This window comes from Pholis gunnellus (genome assembly GCF_910591455.1).
Source record: "Pholis gunnellus genome assembly, chromosome: 21".
Lineage (NCBI taxonomy): Eukaryota > Metazoa > Chordata > Actinopteri > Perciformes > Pholidae > Pholis > Pholis gunnellus.
This window is the reverse complement of record NC_136548.1, coordinates 11,556,366-11,583,668: the sequence shown is the minus strand read 5'-3', so window position 1 is coordinate 11,583,668 and position 27,303 is coordinate 11,556,366. Positions and strand designations below refer to the sequence as shown.

General features: G+C 39.8%; 1 protein-coding gene across 1 annotated transcript; it reads left to right on the top strand.

Annotated features, from left to right (window-relative positions):
• Positions 1–1,428: 1,428 nt before the first annotated feature.
• Positions 1,429–27,303, top strand: LOC306713530 (rho-related GTP-binding protein RhoN-like). The gene is made up of 5 exons (XM_079183260.1): positions 1,429–1,729; positions 2,788–2,875; positions 20,526–20,635; positions 23,707–23,841; positions 26,298–27,303. The coding sequence occupies exons 1-5, from the start codon at positions 1,622–1,624 to the stop codon at positions 26,550–26,552; spliced, it is 696 nt and encodes a 231-aa protein (XP_079039386.1). The 5' UTR covers positions 1,429–1,621; the 3' UTR covers positions 26,553–27,303.

Sequence of the window (27,303 nt, the reverse complement as noted above, 5' to 3'; positions counted from 1 at the left end):
TTATGATGCACTGGATTACATAAACGACCCCAAAGTATACAAACTAGCCTTGACCTCCCATCACAATTAGAATTATGCTATTATGACATGGACAGGAACCATTCTGCTGCATGACAACTTTTGCTTTTGATACTTTAGGCACATTTGGTTCATTACGCTTCTGTGCTTTTACACTTACAAGTAGTACTTACTATGTTTACTTGAGTTTAGAATCTAGAAGTTCAACATTGCAAAGAGGATGGAAAACAAAAAACTGATGACATGATGATACTATTAAATGTTAACATTGCCAGGAATATTAAAATCATATCAACACAAAAGTCACATTTTTACTATCAATTGCACATACAGTATTGCTGTAACATTGAAATTAATAAAAAAATAGAAAGTTAAAATAAACAACTAAATTAAAAACAGACTACACTTACAATGTAGCTGGTGGCAAATACATTTACTACTTTATTTTGACCAGAAGATGGAGCTAAAAGACTTTCCTCAGCTGTCTCTGAGTTGGCTCACTGATCTTATTTTAAATGACAATTTATTTAAAGTCAATAATGTAGTTAAATGACTAATAGTTATTCATAGACTACCAAACGATCAGGATGCAGGTTTCTATACAGGTTCACATGCCAGTAAATCCAGTATCATTGATTTAAAACTGAATTTTAAAAGCTCTTAACTGTACAGGGACTATGACATGCTTGAAAAGCAAAGTGTGTGAGAGAGAGTCATTGTATTTATGAAGTATAGGCTACATGACCAGCCTATACTGTGTAACACGTGGGTCATTGTGTTAATGATAAAGCACGATTACATCTAAAATAAAATACAGATTACTAGAATTTCATAAAGGTTTCATTACATTGAAAAATATGTCACATATTCTCTGTTATGTTAATAAAACACATCCACACTCTGAGAGACCATTGATATGAATGCATGTCACTGGTTGAGACTAGAAGACAGCAGAGACAGCCACGGGAAGACCGGAAGTACGACGATTTTGCCTTCAAAATAACAGCAAAGAAAATACAATTGAAAACAACAATAAATTAATAATTAATTAACTAATTTCTCTACCCAATCTATTTAGCTGGAGTGTTACTGAGGCCTGAGAACGTATCAGTATTTTTGGGACAGGACACTTTGTCTCTGGCTGTTTGGTTACATTTGGTTATTACGAGCAAAATACAAATCTTACTATTGATTTTGATGCACACAGGGCAATCACAATATGTGTTGAAAGCTTACATATAATCTACCCTGCAGCCAACGAATATGTTGTGTCCATCTCAACAGATACATATAACGTTATATATCTTAATATATACTCTTTTATTTTGAACGATTGCACAGGAAAAACGTTTTTAGAGACGCTGGCTTGACAGGAGTTGGCGGTGCGCCTCACCTCATCCGTGGAGCAGAGGAGCGCAGCATTACGCAGAGCATGTAGCTGAAACTACATTAGACTGCGGTGCTGAAGTTTTTGGATCGGACTTTCTTTTTCTTCGGGAGAAACATTTACAACATTTAGAGCTGCTCTTCGACACTTAACCTGTTTGGAGCTAAATGACAAGTAGGCAGCGGAACTGAACCACGCAGCGATACTCGGGGCACCATGGAGAGCAATAAGGGATTACTTCGCTGTAAGATTGTGGTGGTCGGCGATACGCAGGTTGGCAAGACTGCTCTCCTGCACGTTTTTGCCAAAGACTCGTACCCGGAGGTAAGAGAGAAGTAACTCATTAAGATACACACACAAGTAAAGTCCCTAAAAACCACACGGCACGACTAGTCTCCATCCAGCCGGACATTTCCAGTGAAAGTTCAAAACCTGCTGATATCACCTCTGATACCAGATCATCTCATATGGGAACGGACTGATGACACACAAGATGTTATTCACATGTATTTATTCTAAGTCCTTTTTAATTGATGTCATTTAAATTAGATGCTGCCATGCCCGTGGGTGCTTTCTTTAGGCAGGTTATGTCTTTCTCTATAATATAATTTAGCTTGATCTCTGCGGTCAAAACAGATTAAATAATTACATTTTCAGGTTTCAGACTCGTGCCCGTTCAGTTGCCACATAAATATGGGCTCTGCAGCGCCTTTGCGCATCGCGCGCGTCAGTCCGTCAGTAAATACTGAAACATCACTGATTTGACCACAGCAACAACCAGTGAGCTGAACTGCCTCTAACCAACACACTGAATCAACATCTGCCTTTCTAGAGTGTGTGCAACATGCGAATAATTTAATGTACAATTACAATGTTTTCATGAGACTAAACGCGATATTAAGACAAGATAATTCACATAATAATCTTAAAGATTTACAGTTTAAAAATAAGTTAGCAGGAAGGTAGAAGGTCAAATTAATTACTTGGACCTTAAATATTTTGCAGATAAGTGTTAAATGAGCAGTTGACATTTTGGACAATATCAAGTGAGATTTTGAATGAATAAATAAAATCTGTGTTTATGTTTTGTCTATTAATGACAATAAATTAACAACAATGGGAAATATAATTAATTTGCATATATTGTATTGAAAATAACAAACATATGGTACACTGTATGTTACCCCAAAGTAGAAGACAGACTGAAATATCCTTTGTACTTCAACCGAAACTGTTGAACTGTTGAGGATAATGAAATCAAAGCTCAGAATTAGCCTCGTACTATACACACACACTCTTACATCATCTAAACTGAATTTCACAATGTACACAACACCCCTGTGAGCTTTCATCTAACTTTGGCCACACGTGTCTCCTTTCAGAATTATGTTCCCACCGTGTTTGAGAATTACACAGCCAGCTTCGAGATCGACAAACAGAGGATCGAGCTCAACATGTGGGACACTTCAGGTAAGACGCACTTGGGTTTGGTTTCACCCCTTTGTGTGGCGAGATTAAGATGCCAATGTGATGATGAGCGGTGTGCCGCATCATCGGCCCATGAACAAGTTACATTAACAGTCTCGTAAGCAGCTGACTCTTTGGAGCGTTCAACAACTTCCAGGCTGTGGGCCAGAAACATTAGCAACCACTAAGAGTGTGTCAGGATAATCTGTTGGGAGTACTGAATGACACAATGTTCAATTTAATTCATCACGAGCAGACACGGTGTTTTTGTTACTTTAGTCCTGTCATCACCTTTAGAATTCATTTGAACAGCCGCTTCCTAGTTATGTAAACTCTGGGAGATGATAAACAACTTGTCATTCAACATATGCCTGCTCCAAGTAGCTGTCACGGCATAATAATTTCTTATGAACACTTCAAATAATACTTTATTACGGTTGCAGTTTGACATCATGGCCAAATCCATGCAACATGGCAGGTTTTAAACAAGTGGATTTTGTTGTTTTGAGTTAACAAATGTTGATTGTTGAATTGTTTGTCCACTGGTGATATGGCGTTGGGCCAGCTGTTCAGAACTACGAGGTTAACTTTAATATGCGAGGAGGACTCGTGCCACAGTGCGGATTTTTAGACCACACTGTGGCTGAAAGTTATTTTACATTTTTGAGACTTTCAGCAGCCGAGAGTTCGTGGAGCTCGAACAGTCAGATTCTTTCGAATGCAAGCTAACTTTCTTCCTTTGTCAGCCTTCAGGCCCTTTCATATTTCATTTCCGCTCACATAACGACACCCGAAAAAACTTGTTCTCACACCACCACGGAGAGCAGCATTAGTTCTCAGCGTTCCATTAACCTCCACCCATGCAGACATACGGAAAGACCAGCTAGACAAGCTGGAGATTAAGAGCTGCTGCTGCTGAGGCTGGTGCTGCCTGTTGGTTTGCCTGTGGGTGAGGCCACTCGACTGTGTTTGAACAACACCCTCTGAAATTGCTGGTTGTTTCACACACACACACACCTACACACAGACAGACACACACACACACACCTACACACACACACACACACACTGAGCTGTGTGGTGGATGACAATTACACGGAAGGAATGCTTAAACAGTAATTTACTCCACCCCACAAAACAATTTCAATTCATCTTTTTCCCCTTTATTATGTCATAATAATGGCATCCTCCTGCATACAGTAGAACATAGTGGACATAGCTCTCCCAGGTGTGAATACCTGCACCTGTGTGAATAAGATGGAAGCCGTTTTGTCATCAAAGCCTCCCTAAGCCTTCTCCAATATATTACATTTAGCAAAAATCTTTTTCTATGTGAGCGTGTGCTCCTGTGAAAGATAAATGTAAAAACAAGTTTAATAAGAAATACTTTATAAAGGTTTTATGGGAGGATACACACCAGCCACATTGATTTTTTTCCAACCTGACAGCCCAAATACTGAATTTATTAATAGCTTTTTATTGATTTATAAAGCAGTAATAAATAAAAAATATTCAAGAATATGCTAAATTGTACTTAAAGTTATAGAGATAAAGGAAGGCCCTTAGGAGTCATCATTTTGAAAAATACTTTGTTATTTTCTTGCCGAGAGTCAGATGAGAAAATCGATACCACTCTCACAATAAATCTGAAGCCTGGCAGCAGCTGGTTATCTTAACATAATAAATATTTATATATATATGTATATATATATACATATATATAGAAAATTAATTGAATTTCTGTCAAAAAACAAACTTTGAGTGATCTAGATTATGGCAGGTGATCCGTGCCTGAGCTGGCTTCCTCCAGCTCTGAGAGAAGACGTGTGTCTGTTGCCTCGCAGCGTCCCTGCGAGCTATTCTGGGTCTGCCCCAGCGGACAGGTGCATTGGCACCTACATCAGTATTACCACAGTTCCCCCTGCTACCTGCCTCTCCTCACTAATAACTGAATAGGGGGATTACAGTCACTCGGCGTGCTTACAAGGATGGTTTTGTGTGTGTGCTGCTGCTGCAACAGTCGCTGTAAAACCCTTGAGTTCTGAACTTTTGTTCTCACTTACATTTGCTATTTCTTACGCAATCACAGTTGTGTTTGAGTATATACATACGTCTGCTGGTGTGTGTGTGTGAGTAATGTGAAATTATTTTAAAAAGTGCTCGTTGAGATTTGTTGTAAGTAGATTCAGAGAACCAACGGATGCAAATGCAGATGATGAAAGAACACAAAGTCATCACAGTTTTATGATACAAGGCCAGCGCTCCAGTGAGGATAACAGATTAGAGAAGGAAGGATGAGAAGATAAGGAGTGAGAGTGTGAGGCAAGGTGCCAGAACGAGCCTCCGAGCTGCTTCGTCATTGTGCAGAAACAAACAGTGGATTTAATTAATCAGGCACTTGCTGTGTGACCAAACACTTGCCCCCTGTCTCCTTCATTCCTAATCTCGCTACACCACCCACTGCCTCTGCACCCTCTTGCCTCTACATCCTTACATGCTTGCTTCCAGACTCCCTGCCTCGTAGGTTAATAAACTCTATTTCTTTTTCTGTCTTCCCGCCAAAGTAATTTCCTCCCTCGGTCTACTCTGTGTATATATCTGTTACCCTTCATTATTGTCTCAATCTTTCTGCCATCCTCATCGCTTTCACGTTCTGTCTTCCATGCTGAGTCAAGATCGAGAGTCAGAACAATATTAGTCAAGATGAGTTTCAAAGTGCTTTCTCGGCCTTGGAAAAGCAGTTGACAAACCAAACTCACCTTTCTCCGAATTTGTATGCATTGTGCGTATATTAGTCAGCAATTAGAAATCCAGCTGTGTTTTATTTTTTTACTTAATTTAGGAATATTATCAATTAAACACAATATAAGGTACAATAAGGGCTTTAACTAGATTTGAACTCCCTCCTCAAGACAAGGCCTATGAGGTAGTAATGCTGGTGTCATTTGAAGGCCACTAATATTTCAGTTCATATTGTGCATACAGTATCAGCAAACTAATTTGCAAATAATAAAATGACCAAAATCGCCACATGGTGGATCTGGAAGCTTCCAGCCCCCTAAGGGTCTGGGGTCCCGGTGCAGTTGCCAGCCCTGAAATGACACTCTGCCCAGGCCTGAAAATCAGACTGAATTGCCCTTTTGTTTCACTTCATTTCTCAGTCTGACATCGTGTTGATGTTAGCCAATTCTGTTTGGAAGATTGCCCAAACCAATCAGTAGCAATAGCGCCCATTCATTCCAATGAAAATTGCTCAACTAGCGCATACGCCAAAAATGTTTTGTCACTTCTGGTTTGCTTCTGCACATGTGCACGAGTTTTTCCTCCCTGGCCCGGGCTAGTCCTTCCCAAAATCTATCAATCACACACCAACACTCTTTACTTTATTTTTGTATTTGCGTTTAATTTAGTCGGTTTTATGCTTTATGGTGCTGCCTGTTGGGACACAATTAAAAATTAACAAAAAAATGATTTCTGCTCGTAACGTTTTAGGAAATAAGTCAAATTCTCCTTTGTAAGAAGCTTCTGCAATATCTGAATGTGCCTCCCGGAGTCATCAAAAGGCAATTGACCATAAAACAAAAAAACAAATTGCTCTCAATTTGCAAGCCATGTTAATAACGATGACACAGCAGTTGTGTGTAGTGAGGGACCTTTGGTCACCAAATGAAAATAAATAACAAGACTGAACTTAAAATCTTATCCCAACCGCCCTCATGTGCTACAGTACAAAACCGTTTTCATGACTTGATTCTCCGTTTTCTGCACTTTTCTCTCCCTTTCTTTAATTTCATTCTTTCTGTATAACACTGGCCGCAGACCTCTCACCAGTCTCTTCTCTCTGTTTCCAACTAGCCAAGGTCAGGAGTCCCACTGTATTGGGGCACTGCCCTCTCAGCACTCTTGCACTTGATTAGCTTAGCTTGCAATTTCTTTGTCAGTCTCTCCATCTGTCTTTATGTCTCTCCTACACTTCTCACTAGATCTTTTTCTCATTTCCTTTGAAAATCCCATGCCTCCTCCGTCCTTAGCTCGGTGTGTCCTGGCAGTTCGGATACAACGTCTGACTCACTCTAATCTGTCTTTATGGGCTGTGACAAAAAACTGACTTGGTGCTCTCAGAGTAATTCTGCACGCATCTGGTCAATTATTACCAATTTGCCAATGTGGCTCTTAAAAAGGTCATAAATTAGATTAATAGACAGACTCCAGGGGTGACCTTTTAGATTCTTAATTAATTCCCAGAGGTTCATTATGAATATGTCCTAAAATCACAATTCTAGAATCTAATTATATGTTGTGTAATAATATTAAACTTGGCAATGAAACAGACCTGTCCTGGTTCGCCTTCTATAGCTTTATGAGTTCGCACGTCATGACTTGTCAAGCATGAAAGTATGGAGGTGGTAAAACAATTACTTTGGGAAAAGCACATTATACAATCTTTTTATTTTGACGTATGTATTAAATGTGGGGAAAGAGAGCCGTGTGGTATGCTGTCGCTTTTAAATAGGCAGCCATGTAATATATTTGCCATATCAAATAGATCCCGACAGCAATCAATAAATCAAATGACAAAAAAAGAGAAAGAAATACGTTATCGATAGCGATCATTTCCTTCAACCCAAATGAAATGATCGGACGGCCTAACTGTGTGTTTATCTGCGTGTATTCTGTCACAGCTGAGTACTAACAATAGCCATGTTCATTTACGTTCATTAGGATATGTTTATGTTCATAATGATAATCGGGGGGGAGCAGTTTTGAAGGCAAGCCTGAAGGGACAGACTGTCTATTTTATTTTTAATTATTTTATTTAGCAACTTTTGACGCTAGTGCTGCTAGCTACGTTTAATAGGAAAAGAGTTGGCAACACTGAACTGGGTGTTTTGGTTGGATGATTTTTAATTCCTAGTGTATACAGTAGATTCTCATCATTACCAACCCTATAGCTTTAAGGTGTTAATATGTTAGAGTTGTGTTTGTAACTTGTTTCCTTTACCCCCAAGTAGCCAGAAGGATTCTTAATTAGTTTTAGCGACATTATTTCAATCGTAGCCTCAGTTATGCTGAGTAATTTGTTTTGTTTATGACGCTGTTACTTACATAACAGGGTTTTAAATTAGGGTTTGAAGTTTTGTTGGCTTGGCTGGATTCATAAAGAACCAGCGCATTTTACTGTTGCTGCAAATAAATTCAAGTCTCTATATCTATTTGTCTCTGTGGCTGCCAGACGACAAAAAGCAGCTGTTGCCCTCAGGATACTCTTGCCACAAAAACACAAGCCTCCAAAAACATACAGGTTTCACAACCGACAATGTGAAAGTGGCAGTCGATAAAGCAATCGGCTGAACCTACAGTGTCACACCTTCAAACAGTGAGCAACGAAAGGAACTTCTTGAGGTTTGCCGCCCTTGAACTCTGCCCTCCAGGCCGCTTTCTCTTCCGGAGCTCGTAACCTGAATCGTCTGCGATATTTCCTTGAGTGCTCGACAAGTCAATAAGAGCGTGTCAGGTTTTTAAACACACACGGATGCTTGCTTGCACTCACAAGACACATGCTGCTCTTTCTGTCACAAACCGTGCAAACATTGCTGGCACTTTCGAGACCCTGTTGCATCCATCTATCCATCCCAGGTCCACGGAGTCTGTGGAAGAGATTGCCTTAACAATGCATCATTCATTCATGAGCGGCTTTTATGACACCAATTACACGTTGGCTCCTTGAAAGCACTACCTAGATGTGCTCCCAGCGAACATCTGTGTGTGAGTGGCACCTGGCTCCATGACAGGAATGAGCGGAGAAAATAGCTGGATGCGTTGCAGCGTTTTCAGAGGCTTTTTGGATAGAAGGGCAGAGAGCTAGAGGAACTGAGATTTTAGTCTGTGTGTATGTTTGTGCGAGTAAGCGTATGGGTTAGTGCTCTGAGAGATTAGAGGAGTGGTAAAATACATAAATAGAGACAGTGAAGAGACAGAAGGATATAGTGTCAAAGTGGAGAGCTGAGTTTTAAGTGCTCAGAGTCATGTGTAGGAGAAAGCATGCTGGACTAAATGAGTGCGAGTAGGTTTACATATTGTGAGCCTTTGCCCCAGTCACCCTGGTCTGGTTCTCCTCTGCTCATGCAGCCCATTAGAAGACCAAGGGTACATTGAAAATCAATGGCCTAGATGCGTCTCCGCTCTCATTCCCGGGGGGGGGACGCCCGGTCTGTCTCTCAGCTGCTGGTGCATGTGTAACTGAGCAGTCTGTCTGAGAGAGTCAGCAAGTCTGGATGAACACACAGGGCGGCTAACTTTTAGGTATAAGACTCTCCAGCATCAACACTTGTGTTACATACAGACTTGTGTAATTATTCTTTAAGTTATGTTTCAGCGCTCATTGGTGCACTCAAATAAAATGTAAAGACAATAAGTAACCAAACCCGACACAGCACAAAACATAATGTATAGACATGTTTAAATATTGATCACACACAAAGACACAGTAAGACACATTTAGAGTGGACTTGTGGGGGGGGCTTTGCAACGTCCATTAACCTTCTTCTTGAATCACATCATATATTCTATATGTCAGCTACTGTTGCTCTTTCTGGTTGTCAATCAGACATTTTTACTTTACATCTTGATTCATGCCGATAGTTCATTTGTCCAGTATAATTTAGCTGGAGAGCATAATCCGTTCGCTCCATTGATTGAAAGTCTGTACTCTTAGAGCCAGTTATCCAAACAGAAACAGTCCTTTCCCAAGCTATATTTTCAGAAACATCTGTTTCCATCTCATCTAAACTTCCAAAAATATGTCAGCTTACATACAACCGGACAGAAAGTTGTTCAAAAAAGGAATAGTTACAGTTGACAAAAGAGAGGCACAGCTAGAAAGGTGCACTCAGTAGAAGTGTGTCTGCAACAAACACTGCTGTATTTTGTGACTGATTGAATACCATAACTGGCTAACCTCCCCTCTAGACACCACAGGGCTGTAAGGTGTTGTAAAACAAAGAGGGTAAAATGAATGTCGGCTTGACCATATTCATTGCAGTAAAATATTTTCAACAAGACAGCGGACACATGCATTTTTAAATGTTATCGGGCCGTAGAGATACACACAGGAGTCATTCGTCATTTAGAAAGTGGTTTAAAAACATAATGGCTTCAGTTGTTATTATTATGCGACTGGAAAAAAAAGTAATTAGACTTTGTAGGGCACTTTGTTGAGACACAAAAGCACACGAGGACACTCAAGGGGTCTATCCATCCACTTAAGACCCCCTCCATTCCTTATCTATAATGCAAGACCATAGCTACGACCACTCCATTCAACCTCCCAACACCTCAGCCATTACTGAGAGGGCTGGAGGAGATGGTGACCCTATTTCTACTGTGATATACCGTGAGTTCTACTGTACAGTTGAAAACAAAACCCATCTCACGGACAGGCTATTCATTGTTGCTTGACAAGAATGATTACCTGGAATGTAACATCATATTCTGTAGTTCGGTGCTTCTCAAACCCAATTAGCTTTTCACAAATTTCTGAATTGCAACAGAATTTGTTGCAGGCGTATATTATAGGCGTATAATATTATACGCCTATAATAATAAGTCTTTTCTTTCTTTTCCTATTGGCTGTATGGCCTTTAAAACTCCTATCAAGCACGTAGAATGTAGGTGCAGTCGCACAAAATAAACAAGAAATATGGATCAGAGCTCCATGTGTTCTCGGGGTTTGAACATCAGAATCAGGGCGGCAGACTGGAACATAAGGCTGCTCAGACAGCATATAAAATCACAACAGGAGCTGGGAGCTTTAATGTGAAGGGGATATGCCCAGATGTCCCCCTGTCATTAATTTGAAGGAATCCTGCAGGATTACTGCTGATTTCAGGAAAAAACTCTGCGCACCGGCAGCACTCTCCCTCTGTGCTAACTGAATTAGAAACATGCAAGAACATCACGTATCATTTTTCACTGAAATCCAGCCTGGTATTCTGTTACTGGTCTCAGTCAAATTGAAATAAACTTGACTTAAAGGAAAACTTCAACTTGAAAATGAGCTTTCGTATATCAATTACTCACCACGCGTTACCTTGGTGCGCTACGCGGCCGTGCATGAGACGGTAGTGGCAGAATCATTTTGGTGAAAATGAATGTTTGTTACTGAGACTTGGATTATAGTCTGCTGGAGTTTGTAAATGGATGTTTTGATATCATTTTGCTGTTGTTAAACCTGACCTCCATTTACTCCAATTTAGAGTGAAAGAAACATGGTGAGAAATTCACATACAAAAAGGCACTTAAAGGGTAGGGAGGGAGTATTCTTTTAAAACAGACGTGAGAACCTGATTAGACAGAACCTGAGGGACCTTTAGCCCGATCGTTCCCGAGACTTTCAATAAACACGTCATTACCAGTTTAAGTCAAGTTAAAGTGTTGGTTATCGAGCAGAGTATAAGCACATCATTAACTAGCGTGTCTACGCTCTGCTCGCTACTGAAGGTATATGGAATGTAAACACAAGTGTTGTTCCTTGATTTCATCGTCTTCTGTCTCGACTGACAGGTTTATGTGGCGGTTCACTTTCACACTGTGAGCTGTAGGCTTTAGCTTCAATCTCTGTCTTTGTAATTAAAAGTTTTCAATGTATCAGTTTGACATCCTGGATATATCATTCAAACGTCTTCGACAAGGGACAATATACAGAATAAAATAAAGATAAAACAAATGTATCTGTTTCGTGAATATTAAAACAACGATTGAATTCATCAATGTCTTCATCAGAGATTTCAGTCAACCACATAAATATGAAAACGTTTGTGTGGTACGGAAAATCCAAATCTGTTGTCACACTGCAGACAAGCACATTGTGCAAAGACTGTTTGCCTCTTGATATGACTGGCAGAAGCAGCATCAATCATTGCTCCACACTGCCTTTCAGACCATTGTTTGGTATTCAAGCAGAGGAGTTTTCACAGCATATTCCAGTTACATTAATCCATGATTTATGAACAGCTAAAACGCTTCATTTCACCATGAAGTTAAATCAAACTTCGAGTTAAATTAAGCACTTATCCTCTTGAGATTTCTGAGCATGCTGTTGTTAAATTGACTGTTAAAATGTCATATATTTATCATATAGCATAAACATGACAGAAATAATAATATCCTGTAATGTCATATAATTAAGATTTGTTTTGCACTCAACAGAAGCGTTTCCTCAGTGGATGAGACTATTTTGCTTTTATAATATTAAAGGTTATTCTTATGATTTAGTACTGCCCTTCCATAAAGTTTGGGGGTGAGACAAAAAAAAAAATGAAAATGAAAGCAGAGGTCGATATACGACTCAAAAACAAAAATAGACTGGACCCCACATTCCCCACGATGCAACTGAATAGCATATTGTTGGCATCGGCCCTGGCAAAAGGCCACTTCTTTAACTTGAAACGGCTTGTCACGCAGGCTTTCTCCTTCTATATATTTGTACTCTCCATGCCCACGCCAAGATAACATGGAGGATAAGGTATTATATCTTTATATCTTTTAAACTTCACAAAGCTCCTCCAGAGACATTATACAAATGTTTTCACAGGCTGAGTAGTACTCTTCATAACTAGTGAAAGGAGTGCCTGCTTAAACTGTAAGCTTTTATTTCTACTGAGACTACGAAAAACAACAAGACACTAACTTGCTCACCAAAAATAAGCTTAACAGTCTCATTGTATTTAAAGAAACATGTTAATTCTAACATTTGTCAGAAATCCATTATGTGATCTGGTCACTCTGGCTCACTGGACGGCTTGTTTTAAATGACATGGCAAACAAAATGAGAGAATGGAGAAAAATATATCAGGCATACGTCTTTCAATGCAATTCTGTGCAGGGAAAGCAAGCCGGCTCTGCAGGGGGTCTCAAGGTGTTTATGCATAGTCGCTGAGTGATTATCCCCGCTGAGCGTGCATGGGTTTCTACTGAGTGGACTCTATTACTGTATGATAATCATCTGAACGAACAGGCTGCTTTCTCTTGTTATTTACCAGGCAGACTTATTGTCTCCACGGTTCACACAGCACGAGTGTGTAGCAGTAATGCTTATTCTCTGTGGGAGGTATTTCCTATATCTTCCGGTGGTGCATGGAAGAAAAATACATTAATCAGTAGCATGACATCATAGCATCTGGATGACCCCCCCCCCCCAAATAAAAACAGGCACTATTTCTGTAGAAGGGCATGATTGGGACAGGATGTCAATATTAATGATCATTACAGCGCTGTGATGGAAGTTGGCAGACATAAATGTCGTGAGTGAGGATTAATAATGATTTTCTGTGCAAACATCTCAAGGTGTGTTTATGTTTCCACTGAATCACGCAGAGCCGTGAATGCTGAAAGATACAGCATGAAGTCTGATAGTCTCTTATCAGTCTCTTTACAGCTTTGAGCTTGACTAAGCAAAGAATATACATTTCTCTTGGATTTGTGCAAAAAAAAAAAATACAAGAGCGGATGTTTAATAATGAGTTTTACAGGTTCAGACAAAATGAGAAACAGAAGATATCTCCGGAACGTTTAAAAAAAATCACCAGCAAGATTTACCACATTTAACAGAATGGATAACATGCCTCCCTTCATTTCATAATTAGGAAACCTGCCCAGTGGGGCTCATTAAAGGTCGCTCATCAAGAAACTTAACTTCATAAAAAGCTTTCGTCTGAGCTGAACTTGCAGTACAGTCAGAACTCTACAGACGGGTGATGAATTAAAGAAAAAAACCTGAATAAATGAGAAACAAATGCAGATGCTTCTGCACAAGCCATGAGGTGTCACTGAAGGGTTTGACATGAACATGATGTGATGTTGTGTTTACATCGTAAACGGCTTAAGACTTATAGATTTTGGAAATGTTTTCTGAGTAAACTATGTAGGAATATACTATTCTGTTCATCTTTAGCCTGGTTACGTGTGTAAAGTTTAGAATGAGTATTCAACTGCATGAATAACTATTTTCTTTTGTACATATTCTGATGATTTAAGAGTGAGAGTCTATTTGCCAAAAACAAAACCCAGAAGTATTCCAGAGTATGAGCAGTAAAAAGCTGGATCGGTTGTTTAACTTTGTTTTTAAAAGAAGGCATGATGGACTATTTAATTAGTATTCATTCAAATGTATCTATTATTAAAATTATACAGTGCAGGATTTGTTAGTGATTTATGAATTTTTACTCCGGATTGTATTAATATCGGTTGTCTTGTAGGCCCCCGCAGGCTGAGCATAGTAATATGCATGACTTAATAATATAAACTTCATTCATTCAAACATAGTCATACATATAAATACACAGTGTATTTTTGTATCTTCTCTTTTGTTCTTTTAATGTTAATTATGACCATTAAAAAACGTCTGGACTGTTTTTGAGGAATGTCTGGTTGGGCGTCTTTGGTTGTCGATCATCGTATTTATGGGATTCAGAGAATATATTTACAGAAAACTATGATGAGAGTAAATTTAGGTTGGTAAGAGATTCATGCAATTCAATTTATCGGCCAGTTATAAAGACGAACACGCACGCTTTTCTTTGTCTTGTATGAGAAAGTAAACTGAATCTTTGTGTTTTGGACTGTTGCTCAGACAAAAATAAGCTATTTGAAAATGTCGCTTTCAGCTCTAGAAAATTGTGATAATGAAAATAATTGTTAGTTGCAGTCCTACTCCTCAGTGGTTCATTCATTTCATACCATTTGCATTCCTGTATGATGACGGTGTGCCCTACAGACTTCAGCTGACATCAAATGGCACAATGAAAGGATCTCACTCTTAAGCAATAATATGTTGTTGACAGGAACAGGATACACAAACCTGTCCACTCCTGTAATCCAGCCCAGTGTCATGTCATTAGAGTGGATTACATACCAGCTTTTGTGCATTTCCATTTTCAAAGCATGTAGTTTGGCTTCAGGTGTCGCATTACTGTGAGACACTTTTGTGTAGCTCTCCTAGAAGATATCATTCAGGCAACATTACATGAGCCCTTTAAGGAGGGGGCGAAGCTTTCTATAAGCAGCCGCTGAATCTAAGAGATGTATCTGGCAAAAGCTGCACTCAAGTTGATTACATAAAATTACAAGAGGGCATGGACAGTATACACTCCCCAACCTGTAAGTGCGAGCAAAAAAAGCAGACAAGAGGGGAAAAAGGAAACGGCTTTTTGTACGAATTAAACATCAAATGCTTGACAACCCCATGTGGAGTAACAGCATGGTGTTGTTGTTTCCCAGACTGTTGTGCGTCACCGTGAAAACGTTGTACAGCGGAAACACATCTAACACATGTTTCAATTGGCTCCGTTCAAACGAAACTTAAATACCTGTATGCTGTCTGTTACATCCTGAAGTATTAGTATTAGACCCTCAGTCCTTTGAGGTAGTTTCATACATGCGGTACAGCAGTGAGTTTGTTCTTGATCAGAGGGTTTCAGACAGAGACAGATGGGCTGAGGTTTCTTTGTGCTGCTGCTACAACAGCAGGAATCTTCCCATGAGGGGCATCATACTACAAGTCCCAGAGAGGGTCAAAAAAAGCTCACAGATCAATACACATTAGCTGCTGCTCGAGTGCTGAACATGGATTAGTTGACATCATGGACATTTGAGGGTTGCAGTCTGTGTGCGTTTGTGTATAATAAAGAGCCAAGTAAGCACTACCGTTATCCAAGATTATGCTAATACCAGCTTTATGAGGAATAGTGGAGCCGAATTAATTTACAAGCATGAATGATTTCTTCACAAGTATTTAATATATAAAACAAATAACTAGAGAGCATCTTGCGACGTAAAATGGGACCAGGGGCATAGTGTGGGCGCCCCTACTTCTGGCTTCCTTGCTCAAACCACAGCCATCTTCGAACTCTGCCTCATTTGAATCTCATTTACACACTTAGTAAAGTTGAATGACCGCATCCTGCACGGTTGTGATCTGACCACAGACAGACACGTAAACATCCGGCAAAGTACTCAAAACCGCTTCTGTGGTGGTAACTGCTACAGTAGTGAGTCTCCAGGACCACATTTTACGGTGGGTATTTACACACAGACTCACAAGGTGAAAACAATACCAGTGTCACTGTGGCGGCTGGTAATAATATGACAATAATGAAGTATCATAGTCTCAATTCTTCTCACTTTCATGATGACATGATAGACCTCTATTGAAATAATTTGACACACGGAGCATTCAAGGAATCGTTCTATATTTTGGTAAATATGTAATAGATGAGAATATTGATACCACTCTCGTCTCATCTGTGCATTACGTATGGAACAAGAGCAAGGAGACGAACCTTTGGCCACTTTACTGACTGATTAACACCTTATTAAGTTGTGTCACAAACTTGTTAGCGTTGCCTCTACATACAGAGTAACACTAGCATTCATTATGAGTTGTGTTACTGGCCTACCTGATGTATGTCCAATATTTGCTCATGTTCTGAGGGAAATATTCAACTTTGTCTGCCGTTTGGTGCTGAACAGGTAGTGTGCAGTGACTTTATTAGAACTTTTTACTGCAAACAGCTGCATGCTGCGGCTGAAAATGCTGATGAGTGCTGGGAGAGCGAACCAAAACACTTAAGTTGCGATCCAGAACACCAAAGCAGCAGAAGACACTAAAACTTTCAGAGCTGAGAGAAACTGAGGAGTCGAGTGGTAATTATCTGCGGGTTCAGCACTGTGAGCAACCTCTTTCACATACAAGTAGACATTTGATCCATTCTTGAAATGAAAATATTGATTTGAGCGACTTCAACCGCAGACATGCACTCACAGAAAGAAAGCAATTAAGTGTATTTCCCAAAATGTATGTCGGCTAACTACTCCTATAAGATAACATTTGTGACATCTGTACAACCTGCTGTATGTCGTCGGGACGGTTGATGTCACAAACCAAAAGCCTTTGACAGATTAAGTCTTTAATTCAAAGCTTGTTTGGGGATGTATCCGTTTTTGGAACCTCTGATGAAAGGAGGAGAAGGATTCAAGAGCAGAGAGACTTGAATCTCTTGATGCTTGTTTATTTTGGCAGGGCTAGGTAGACTGAACAGAGGAAGACTTGGCAGAACAATAAACAAACTACACGCTGCTGAAGAAATACCAACTAACTACACCAGAGCAAAGCAATCTGCTAAATAAACTACTCACGTTGTCTTAATGGGGAGCGGCCAGTCCAAAGACAAAGCAAACTCAAGAGCAGGTAGCACTCTGCTGCATTAGATAACACTGGCAGATGTTGATCCCATGCTAGATGAATCCCGGGTTACATGCCTGCAGGGGATCACATTCCCTTGGTGCATTGACACATGATGACCTGATCAGCACCCTGGACAGTTAGACAGTGAGTATATATTTCCACCTTCGTTGTTTCTGCTTGAAAAAATGGCAAAGAGTAGAAGGAGGTGATGTGAAATGGCTTTTTAAAATGACATTAAAGCATTACGGAGTTTCACAAAGCTTTCTACCATGCTGTTTTTTATACTGCTTCTTACCTTGGGGGAAAGGTTTGGGAGAAACTTAAATGTCTGTATCTGTATATATGATGGCAGACTGACTCACATTGTATGCTTGAAGCACATTTTTTAACCTTTTCTGTCAACAAAATGTTGAAAATAGCTTGAGTTGTAATTTCACAACCATTAATATTTCTTCCTTGTTTTAATGTTAATTATGAGACAAACGTGTTGTTAATCCAACCAACTGAAAGGTGCCCTATGCAGTTTTAAACTGAATGTAAACAGAAACTTTGTTTGTTTACAAGAAAACCCGTCTTAACATGTTATCATATCGTTTATCAGCTCATTTGCGCGACAGAGAAACAACGAGACGTGTCACTCGCTACCAGATCCGTAAATCGTCCACATGCGGTACTATCCATGAGCAAACTAGTACCACACACCTGTGGTTAAACACTCTTGCGCATCCTATTTCTTACCTAATAATGCTATATTGTGAACAACAAATCCGTGTTGAAATGGGGCGGAGAAAAGCTAGTTAACGTTAGCTTTTAGCATTCGGGCAGCACAGTCCTGCTTGGCTAAATAACAGAGCTAGCAGCTAATGTTAACGGAGGTTCCATTGAAGTACATTATGATGCATTAAAATGACTATTAGTTCAAAGTAAATTCTAACGTTATCATGTGTTCAAATGTAACCTCTTAAAATTGTAGTTTTTGGCGAGAAACTTGAATAAATACAGTTGTTTGAAGGAGATGTTTTCACAGCCATGTGAAATAGATGGAATTGTGTTCAACTTCCTAACACTAGCTCTAAGCAGCTTATAATACATAAATACATCTTTTTTTAATCAAAACAAATGAAATTACTTATTTCCTAATTTTCCTCAGTTGAAAAAGAAATGCTTTCTTAAGGAATAACTTTTCTAAATTGTGTCAAACATATCATTGGAATATCCTTATTCTGATACTCAGGAATAAGTGCCAGTCAGTCCTGAGATGAATTCAAAGGAAGAAATGTTCAAATATGGAAAAAACTAACATATCTGCAGTTGGTTGTGTCTGTTTGTATAATAACGTGTAGGTTTGTAGACAAATCCATCATTTATTTAAGTATTTTGGAGCAGTCGGCACAACTTCTACTGATAACAGCTGACCAAAAGACATTACTCTGCATAGCTGTAGCCTATATAGGCCCCGGTGTACTTGCAAAAGTGCTGACTAAGCAACTCTGCAAATGACTTATTTTACTGCATCCTGTCCTATTGCCCAGGTTAGGCCAGCAGTATTTCATAAATACAGTTTGTATAGCTTCAGGTGGGTTGAGATCTCTTGTTGTTGTTTTACACAAAGACAGAAACACAGACTTAACGGATGAGCTTTTACTGTCGGAGCCTTAATAACTAATGACATCGGCACGAACGCCGTCAGTGACATTCAAATAGAAATGTCTGAAAATGGCTTTTTCCCGAATTTTCTAGACTCCAGTTTTCTTTTAATGGAGCAAAGACTGAAACTTTTTAAGACTACACTTTGTCACAGCTGCCATCTAATGCAGAGGTGGAGCCGACGGTGTGAAGCTGAGCTACAGCTGTCGGATCACTGTTGCCAGTGAGCGAGTGTGGAAGCTGTTGAGACCTATACGGGTGGTTTATGGGGACTGTCGGATACACTTCCACTCACCCTTGCTCCATTTACCTTTTATTAATTTAATCATCCTCATTTTGTGTCAAGACTAGATCTGTGCCTCGTAAAAAGCAAGACACAAAAGTTAGAGTGAGAGAGTGTGCGTGCTATTACTGTATGTGTGAAACCCAGGAGCAGGGATTAGTGAGAGAGACGGGGTGAAATGGTTGTGGCATTTGACATTTCTGACCACATAACACACATGCACAAACACATGGTTTGCTTTGGGGCCAGATTTTGACAGCATGACAAAGATGGTGGTAAATGTAGCTGCTTTTTTGGGCATATATACTATACTTGTATATTGCCCTCCAGGTGTTGTGTAATGAAAATTTAAAAACAACTTCGTAGCTTAAAGAAAAATATATTTTTTTATAGTTTTGGTCATCCATATTATCGGTTATGATAACATTTTACTCTATGACTTAACGGCAAAAAACTGGTGAAAACACGAGACAGGTTATTAACAAATCATGTATTTAATAAAAATAATTAACTAAACTGTATATAGTATTATGCAGGATTTATTTGGTACTTGTATCTTTATTTTAACTTCCAGATCATCATCAACAGAATAAAGGTGGTCAAAAATACAAAGAGTTGTAAAAAAACCTGTAATTTTGTTTTAAAGTCACAGTGAAATGGCAATTACAACATATTTAGCTTCCGTGGTGTGATATGTTTGCGATTGAAATGCAATATGCAGAGTGGGAAGTTCAATTAAATGAGTCATTAAATATCTGCTGTTGAGAAGAGAAGGTAAAAAAATACTCAAATGCTTTTTTTTGACACATAACAACATTTAGATTTTTTAAGAGAAATAAAAATCTCCTTTAGTATGTTTTAAATTTAAAGCTGGGTTATTTTGAAAATAACTTATGTGTAAATTGTGTTTTTATCTGTTTGTGCTGTGTGTGTGGCAGCAGCTCAGATTCAGTCGGGTTCTCTGGGAATTTTCTGTCAAACACATTTTTGTAAAGTTGCCAAAGCCCTGTGCACGGTGACAATAACACGTAGTGTTGGAGACAATGAGGGAAACGGAGAGGGAATGGTGTCCCCTCAGGATAGGAATGTCTCCCCTTGCCCAGGTCACAATGCTCAATTCATCCCGGGCCCCCGGCATAAAAACATGCCATTCTGAAATACCAGGTGACGCTTTGTGTGAGCCATTCATTATATCACTGTCACATGTCTGTCTGTTGGCTTATTCAAGACTGTCAGACGAACAGACCAGGGGTTGTGGACGAGGCCCCTCTGTTCGTTTTGAAAGCGGTGAATAACACCCACTCATTGTCATCTGCAGAGTGGCTTAGTTCACGGTAATTACATTTAATCATAGTTATTACCGCCAAAGGTGCTCTGTAATGACTCATTTTGTGATAAAACTCTTCTGCAAAGTAACTAAATGACATATAATCCACCAGGAAACGTTGGTGATGTCTGTGTGTTTTTTTTTTCGCCCACAGGTTCAGCCTACTATGACAATGTGCGGCCGTTAGCGTATCCTGACTCAGACGCTGTCCTCATCTGCTTTGACATCAGCCGTCCGGAAACACTGGACAGCGTGCTGAAAAAGGTCAGTGTCGCATTAACAGAAGTGTGAATGTGTCCTGACAAAGCCGACATGGTTTTCAAGGTACTTTTTGTTTTTTATCGGGACTGCAGGCATCATAGCAGCCTTAAAACGATTAGGTTCTGATAGTTTCAATCTTAACACATAACTCACATGCCTTGTGTACTGAGATAGTTATGCGTACATTGATTCTCCTCTCTGTACTGGCCATGAAAGGATTTCTTTTAAGCACTACTACTATACTGCCTTTTTGGGCTGAGCAGTTAGTGTGCAGTGGGTTTTTAGGGCTTTCTCCCTGTAAACAGCTGCCTACTGCGGTCCAAAAACGAGGCACAGATAAACAATAAGCGGAACTCGTTATATAGCTCTCTAAAGCTGAGGGGACCTGCAGATTCGGGTGGTACTAATCTGTAGGTTTATCACTACGAGAGACCCTTTTTCCATTGTCATTTGATACGTTGTTATTGTGAAATATCGATTATAGAAGCCTAACGGCTCAGTGGCTAGAGCGAGTCGTTCTTTAATCACACGGTTTGCAGCTCAATCCAAAGTATCAAATATGCAGGTTACTGTAAATGCAGACTTATATACGTCTCTCGTCTTATAACAAGAGTCAAATCCATCCTAGTGTTGAGTAATTTAATCAGCAAGGAACTAGTAGCATTTTGGATATTGATGAATCTTAGTTTTAACTGCTGATGAACATCTGTGCCGAGCGTTTGACCTTTGAGTCAATAGACATTCCTGCAGTCAGCGCCATCATTCATCAATGACATCATCAATACGAGACAAAAACACGTATCTTTTATGTTGGACAAATTCTCACATCTACAGGGGGTCCACTTGAGAACTAACTTGAACTTTGGCCCTATTAGATGACCTTAGTAATAGTGGTGAATAAACTGATCTCACAATGCATGCCAAGGATGCCAAAGAGACATGTTGATGGGTTACTCTATTCAAAGTTAAGATAAAAAACAAAGGAACTTATTCTGATTCTGTCTTATTTAAGTGCCACTTTGTCCTGTTTCCATTTACTTTGGCATTGCTCGCCTCCATCTTCAAATAACTCCCTTGCAGCACATAGCACTTTTTCTCCTGCCATTTTTGACAGCCTTCCACTTCCCAATTCTTGTGCCCTTCAATTTTCCTCTTGGAAGGACTATTTTTTTCTCAGTATTGCTAAGCTACAAAAATGCCCCTCGACTCCTTATCACTTCCCCCTTTTCCTTTTTTATATCCTTTGTTCTCTTCAGTCCAATCTCTCTTCAAACACTTGTTTGATTTCTCATCTAGCACAACCCAGTCTAAGATGTTACCCTCTGCCCGGCTATCACCGGTCTCTGCCCAGCTATCACCTTTTTATAGCGCTTCAACCCTTGCTTTGCAGCTGGCGACATTTTCTCACCTTTTCTAAATATCATTCTCACATGGAGTATGTCAGCACCGCTGCATCTCCGGCTCTCTATCTCTTTTCTGTATTTTTAGGGTTTGGGTTGAAATATTAGGTTATTTGTGAAGGAAATGTTTGATTGTTGTGATGAGACCATCTTTATATCCAACCTCCAAGGCTGCAGTATAAATCACGCTCAGCTTGTCCATATGAAAGCCAGAAGCGGTACAAACACTGCAAGCTAAATAGCAGAGGATGATGGACACTAACACACACACACACACACACACACAATCTCACTGGATGATGATGAAAGGGTTTATCACAGGTCTACAAAAATGTCACAGTCTCTATATTACTTGAACTTTTAAATTGTGTTTTCAGCAATTTTTGACAAAGAATTCTAAATCCCAGTCACATTTGGAAATAGTCTTAACCAGACAAAGAGTCTACAGACATGCTAGTGGCTCTATGTGGCAGTATTTCAGTAAAGCAATGCTTTGAACTAAACGCTAACATTAGCATGCTCACTTGCTCAAAATGCACATTTGCTAACATGCTGATGTTCAGCAAATAAATTTCAGGGCAATTCAATTCAAAAGACGTTTCAATTAAAGTCACAAATGTTAACGTCAATGGAGGCGCTAGAGGAAAAATAATGGGTTCAGGTCATTAGGATTCTTCCTCTGGGGACCTTTAATGGGAGTTTATCAGAAATATCAGAATCAGCCTTAATAACGCAACACGTGTATTATTAGTGTAATCGCATAATTTAAACTCCTCAGAGGGCGTTAAACTCCCAGAACAAATCTGTATTTTGAAAGTACCTGGATTGCATATGTATATTGGAAAACTGAATTGTCACCGAAGTTATCGAAAATAACCAGAGTCCATTTTCTTCCTTTGACAAACCGGACTCAGCTTCGACTGTGTGTGTTCTGCTCTTTATCCGGGACAACCTACCAACTCTTTAAATTAACACAAACAATAAGCTGCTCTTCCCATTGGGTTCTTTGTGACTCATCTAAATTGCTGCCATTCACCAGTTGCACACTGTTCGGCGGAGCGGCCTATTGAAAGGCAACAGCTCACTCTGCATAACTGCACAACACGCTGCAGCCCGCAACAGCAGCGACACAGGCATCCGGGAGAAAAGATCTCTTTGTAAGGCAGAACAAATGGAGCAGCAACGCTCAAAGTGGTTGTCTGTGACGTGGTGTGAGGAGATTATGACAAGAGTCTCAGAGAGAAAGAAAACGATAGAGACAAAGTCAAATCTGTTTGTCTGTGGTGTCTCTTTCTCTCTGTCTTCTTGCAGCATTTATGACCATGAGCATCTTGCTTTCATGAGCTCACGTTGGGACAAACAGAATATTGTTTTAAAGACTGGGGTCAGCAAAAACAAGAGGGGAATGTTAAGTTACACTTTGATCGATAAAATAAACCATTCCTAGGTTCAAGTTGAATATACTGCCACGTTATATAGCCAACAAATATATACCTTTATCCACATACTGCAGCTTTTTTCAGGGTTTGCACTAGGCCCCTTTCAAAATACAGAACATCTTAATGCTACAAAATATAATACTTTTGCCCAAGTTGTGCATCCAGCTTTGTGGCAACAGTTTGGGCTGTATTTCTTTGACCCTTTGCACTCATGTTTTTGTCTTTTAATACACAGTGGCAGGGCGAGACGCAGGAGTTCTGTCCCAATGCCAAAGTGGTGCTGGTCGGCTGCAAGTTGGACATGAGGACGGACCTCAACGTCATGAGAGAGCTTTCCAAACACAGACTCATTCCTGTCACCCACGAGCAGGTGAGGAGTGCAGAGAAAACCCCGCTCATCTCTCTGTATCTGTTTGCAGCAGGGGTGTCAAACCTAGCTTGAAATGAACTGCTGTTCCTGCAACCATATCCTAATAATGCAAACTTAATTTTGCATGTGTGAAGACCTGAACAGTATCGATTTAATTTATTTAACATTATAATAATTGGAACATCCTTTGGATATGGTTTTAAATGTACAGTCCTTTCCAATTTTCCGCTGCAGCGATTTTTATTTGCCTATAGTAACACTGACTGACGTACAAATTTAATTGTAACATTCCAGACAAATTACATCCATTGCTCTGCTCCCTGGTGCCCATACTGTAAACAAAACTTCTGAAAATGAATTGGGAGGATGACATTTGCTTCAGATCATAACTTCCACAAATAAGTAAACACTAGGAGGATAAAAGAGCTGGGACTGAACAAAGATAGAGACAAACAGCCGGATGTGCGATAATACAATTGTTTTGTTTGTGTCTTGGAGCAATGAACGTGGCACGCATGAATTTCAATCGCCTATTTTCATTTAAATGTGAATTCACACTTCTTGGCAGCCTTTTGTCAACACATTAATATTTTCTCATACCTCCGACAAAGGAACGGTAAACAACCTCATTTTCCTGTCAGTAATGGCATCAGAATTGGTCCATCAAGATCTCAGAATTAATTTCTCTGGATAATTAGCTCCAAATTAACAAAAAACTGTAACAGCAACAATTCAACTTTGAAACTCTTTGTTTCTCGCCCATCCAATCCGACTAAAAATGTCACTATGAGGACACGTTTGGCTGGATGCATACTTTAACTTTCCAGTGCATTCCTAATTAAAGAACGTTGTAAGCACAGTACTTCTGTAGTCAAACAACTGACGTCACTGTGGCCATACTTCATAGAAAAAGATGGAAAATAGAGCACATGCTGAAAATAGATGGACTCGTATGGGCCCCATTCAAAGGGCTGCACTGCAAACAGCCACAAACTGGGACCCCTTACATTTCAGCCACCTGACCAACGGATGTGATCCCCAGGGGAAGTGCATTCATCAGAATGAACCGCATACAAACTGTGTGACTACTGCTGTAATCGGCTTAAAGGCGTCAAAATAGAACCTTGAAGTGTTGGAACGTTTCCATTAATGCGAAAATAATGCAGCCTTCCTGGAAGCACAGCTCAAGCCTTTAATGTTTTTCATAGAAGAGGAATATTATTACCACACCTGACTGCTTGATACTCCTTCAATACGGAATACTTCCAACACTGATGGCTGAACACCCACACCGTCACACAGTGTTGATGTTTCATTGCCAAAGAAGTTGATGAATCTAATTGATGACACACTCCAGTAAAGAAGGATTGGTTGAATCAATACAACTAGATTACTCCCTTTCTTACTATAAGATACACCGAAGCACAGAGCCAGAGTTGTTGCAGTACAGGTATGCAAAACCAAAGCACAAAATAGAAGTTCAACCAGTCCAGATTTAAGATGGTGATAACCACTACTGGGAATAAGCTGAGCTTTTACGCTCGAGTTTTACAATTGCACAGATATGCCATGAATATTTCATTGCTGTGCGGAGGATCTTAGCTTTTTATTGTATGCCCCAGCTAGCTATCATGCTTCTGAGAGGCTTCTATTAAGAGGAGAGTGTTTACTGTACATGACCAAGAGCAATGGTCTTATATCCACAAAAGGATGAGGTAAGGATAATCTCACCGCATGTAACAAATGGAGATAATAATGAACTTCAAGAGAAAGTTTCTAAAGGGTGTTGCAAAGTCCACTCAGCATTTGAGCACTCATAGTACTGTTTGGCAATAAAACTGTATAAATGTTTTGACTCTATTGAATTACATGAGGCTTCCAACAGTACGCCAGAGGTTCAACTTGGTTTAAGGGCTTTTAGAACGCAAAAAGCATCAATTCCACCATATGACCCCTCTGTCTCTCTCACACACATACACACACTTTGTTTGTCATCGCTCTAAGTACTAGCACTCAGTAGCTCTTTCGGTGAGACAACCTTTTTTGGACTACAAACAAGCACAAACTGAAGCACACGGCTGGATAAATGCACTAATCTTTTCACAGTAAAAATTGATAAAGTGACTGTTTGTAATGTCCTTTTTTTCGGTTCCGTCTCAGTATTCTCATCAAGCTTTTTTTCCATCAGCTACAAGATGAGCTGCAGGCTAAAAAACGTGTAAGCTCAGAGTTACAAACAGAGAACAAAGTAAGCAAATAGCAGCTAAAGAGACAGATTTTTCTCTCAAGAGCTGGTGGTGACCAAACCCAGAGCTAAAAAGGAGACTAAATATCAGATTTACATTTGCCAAGTGGAAAGAAACAGCTCAAAATTTAGCAAATAGCCTGCTGAATGTGCCACCTGCGTCCTCACTGTTTATTCTTCAATTTAACTGACCCATATTCTGTATTTTCAGGGAACTACTTTGGCGCGGCAGATCGGAGCTGTGGCCTACACAGAGTGCACATCAAAGTATTCAGAGAACAGCGTCCGTGACGTTTTCCACGTCACCACCCTGGCGTCTGTGTCCCGTATCCATCGGCCTCAGCTCAAACGTGCTGGCTCACGTCGAGGTCTCAAGCGGGTCTCCCAGCAACCGCCCCGGACTGAGATTCATGAGCACCCACCCGCCATTAGAAAGGACCGGGCCAAAAGCTGTGTGCTCATGTAGGACCTGCCTAACCAGCGGCCTGACCTGTGTGCGCCGATGGACATGAACCCATACTGCACATGAACTTAATTTATTGGTAAATTCTTGTCAGATATTTGCACTGCATAAAGGACAATATGATGAAAAACGAGAACCAATGCTATATTGTGGAGTTCTTTGAGGAATTGTTTGTCCATCTTTAGCAAAACTCTCCTTGTTATTTTTTCTGTGTGGCCGTGTTCTTATCGGGGGAGGTCATTGTGGTGGCAAACGCTTGTTTTTCTTTAACGCTTTTATTCAAAACAAGTGGACAAAAATTGTCATGGACACAAACAGGCTGGTAAGGAAATGAAAAACTGAATATGAAAAATTATTAAAAAAAATTATAATTGGAAATTACCTAGCAGGAACCAGCATTTACAGTGCTGGTCTTGACCTCTGTTACGTTGTTTCCTGTTTTGAAATGCTATTCTCTCTTAAGTGTTAAAGTAAATGAAGCACAATACAATGCACGCAAACTGTTCCGAGTTATTCTTAAATGTCAGGGAATAAACTTTGCTGTTCCACTTCATATAACAAGTTGAAAATCTGGACAGACAAAATTGGTGGGCTGAGATGACACACATTTTCTTTAACCACAAGTGCTTTTAATATCGAAAACTGAATAATCACTCACCACATAAGACTGAAGTGTTGTGAAATTAAAAGTGTTCTAATAATCCACACTGGGAAGGAAAGTCAGGGAGGGAGTGAAGGGGGTGACTGCTATGTT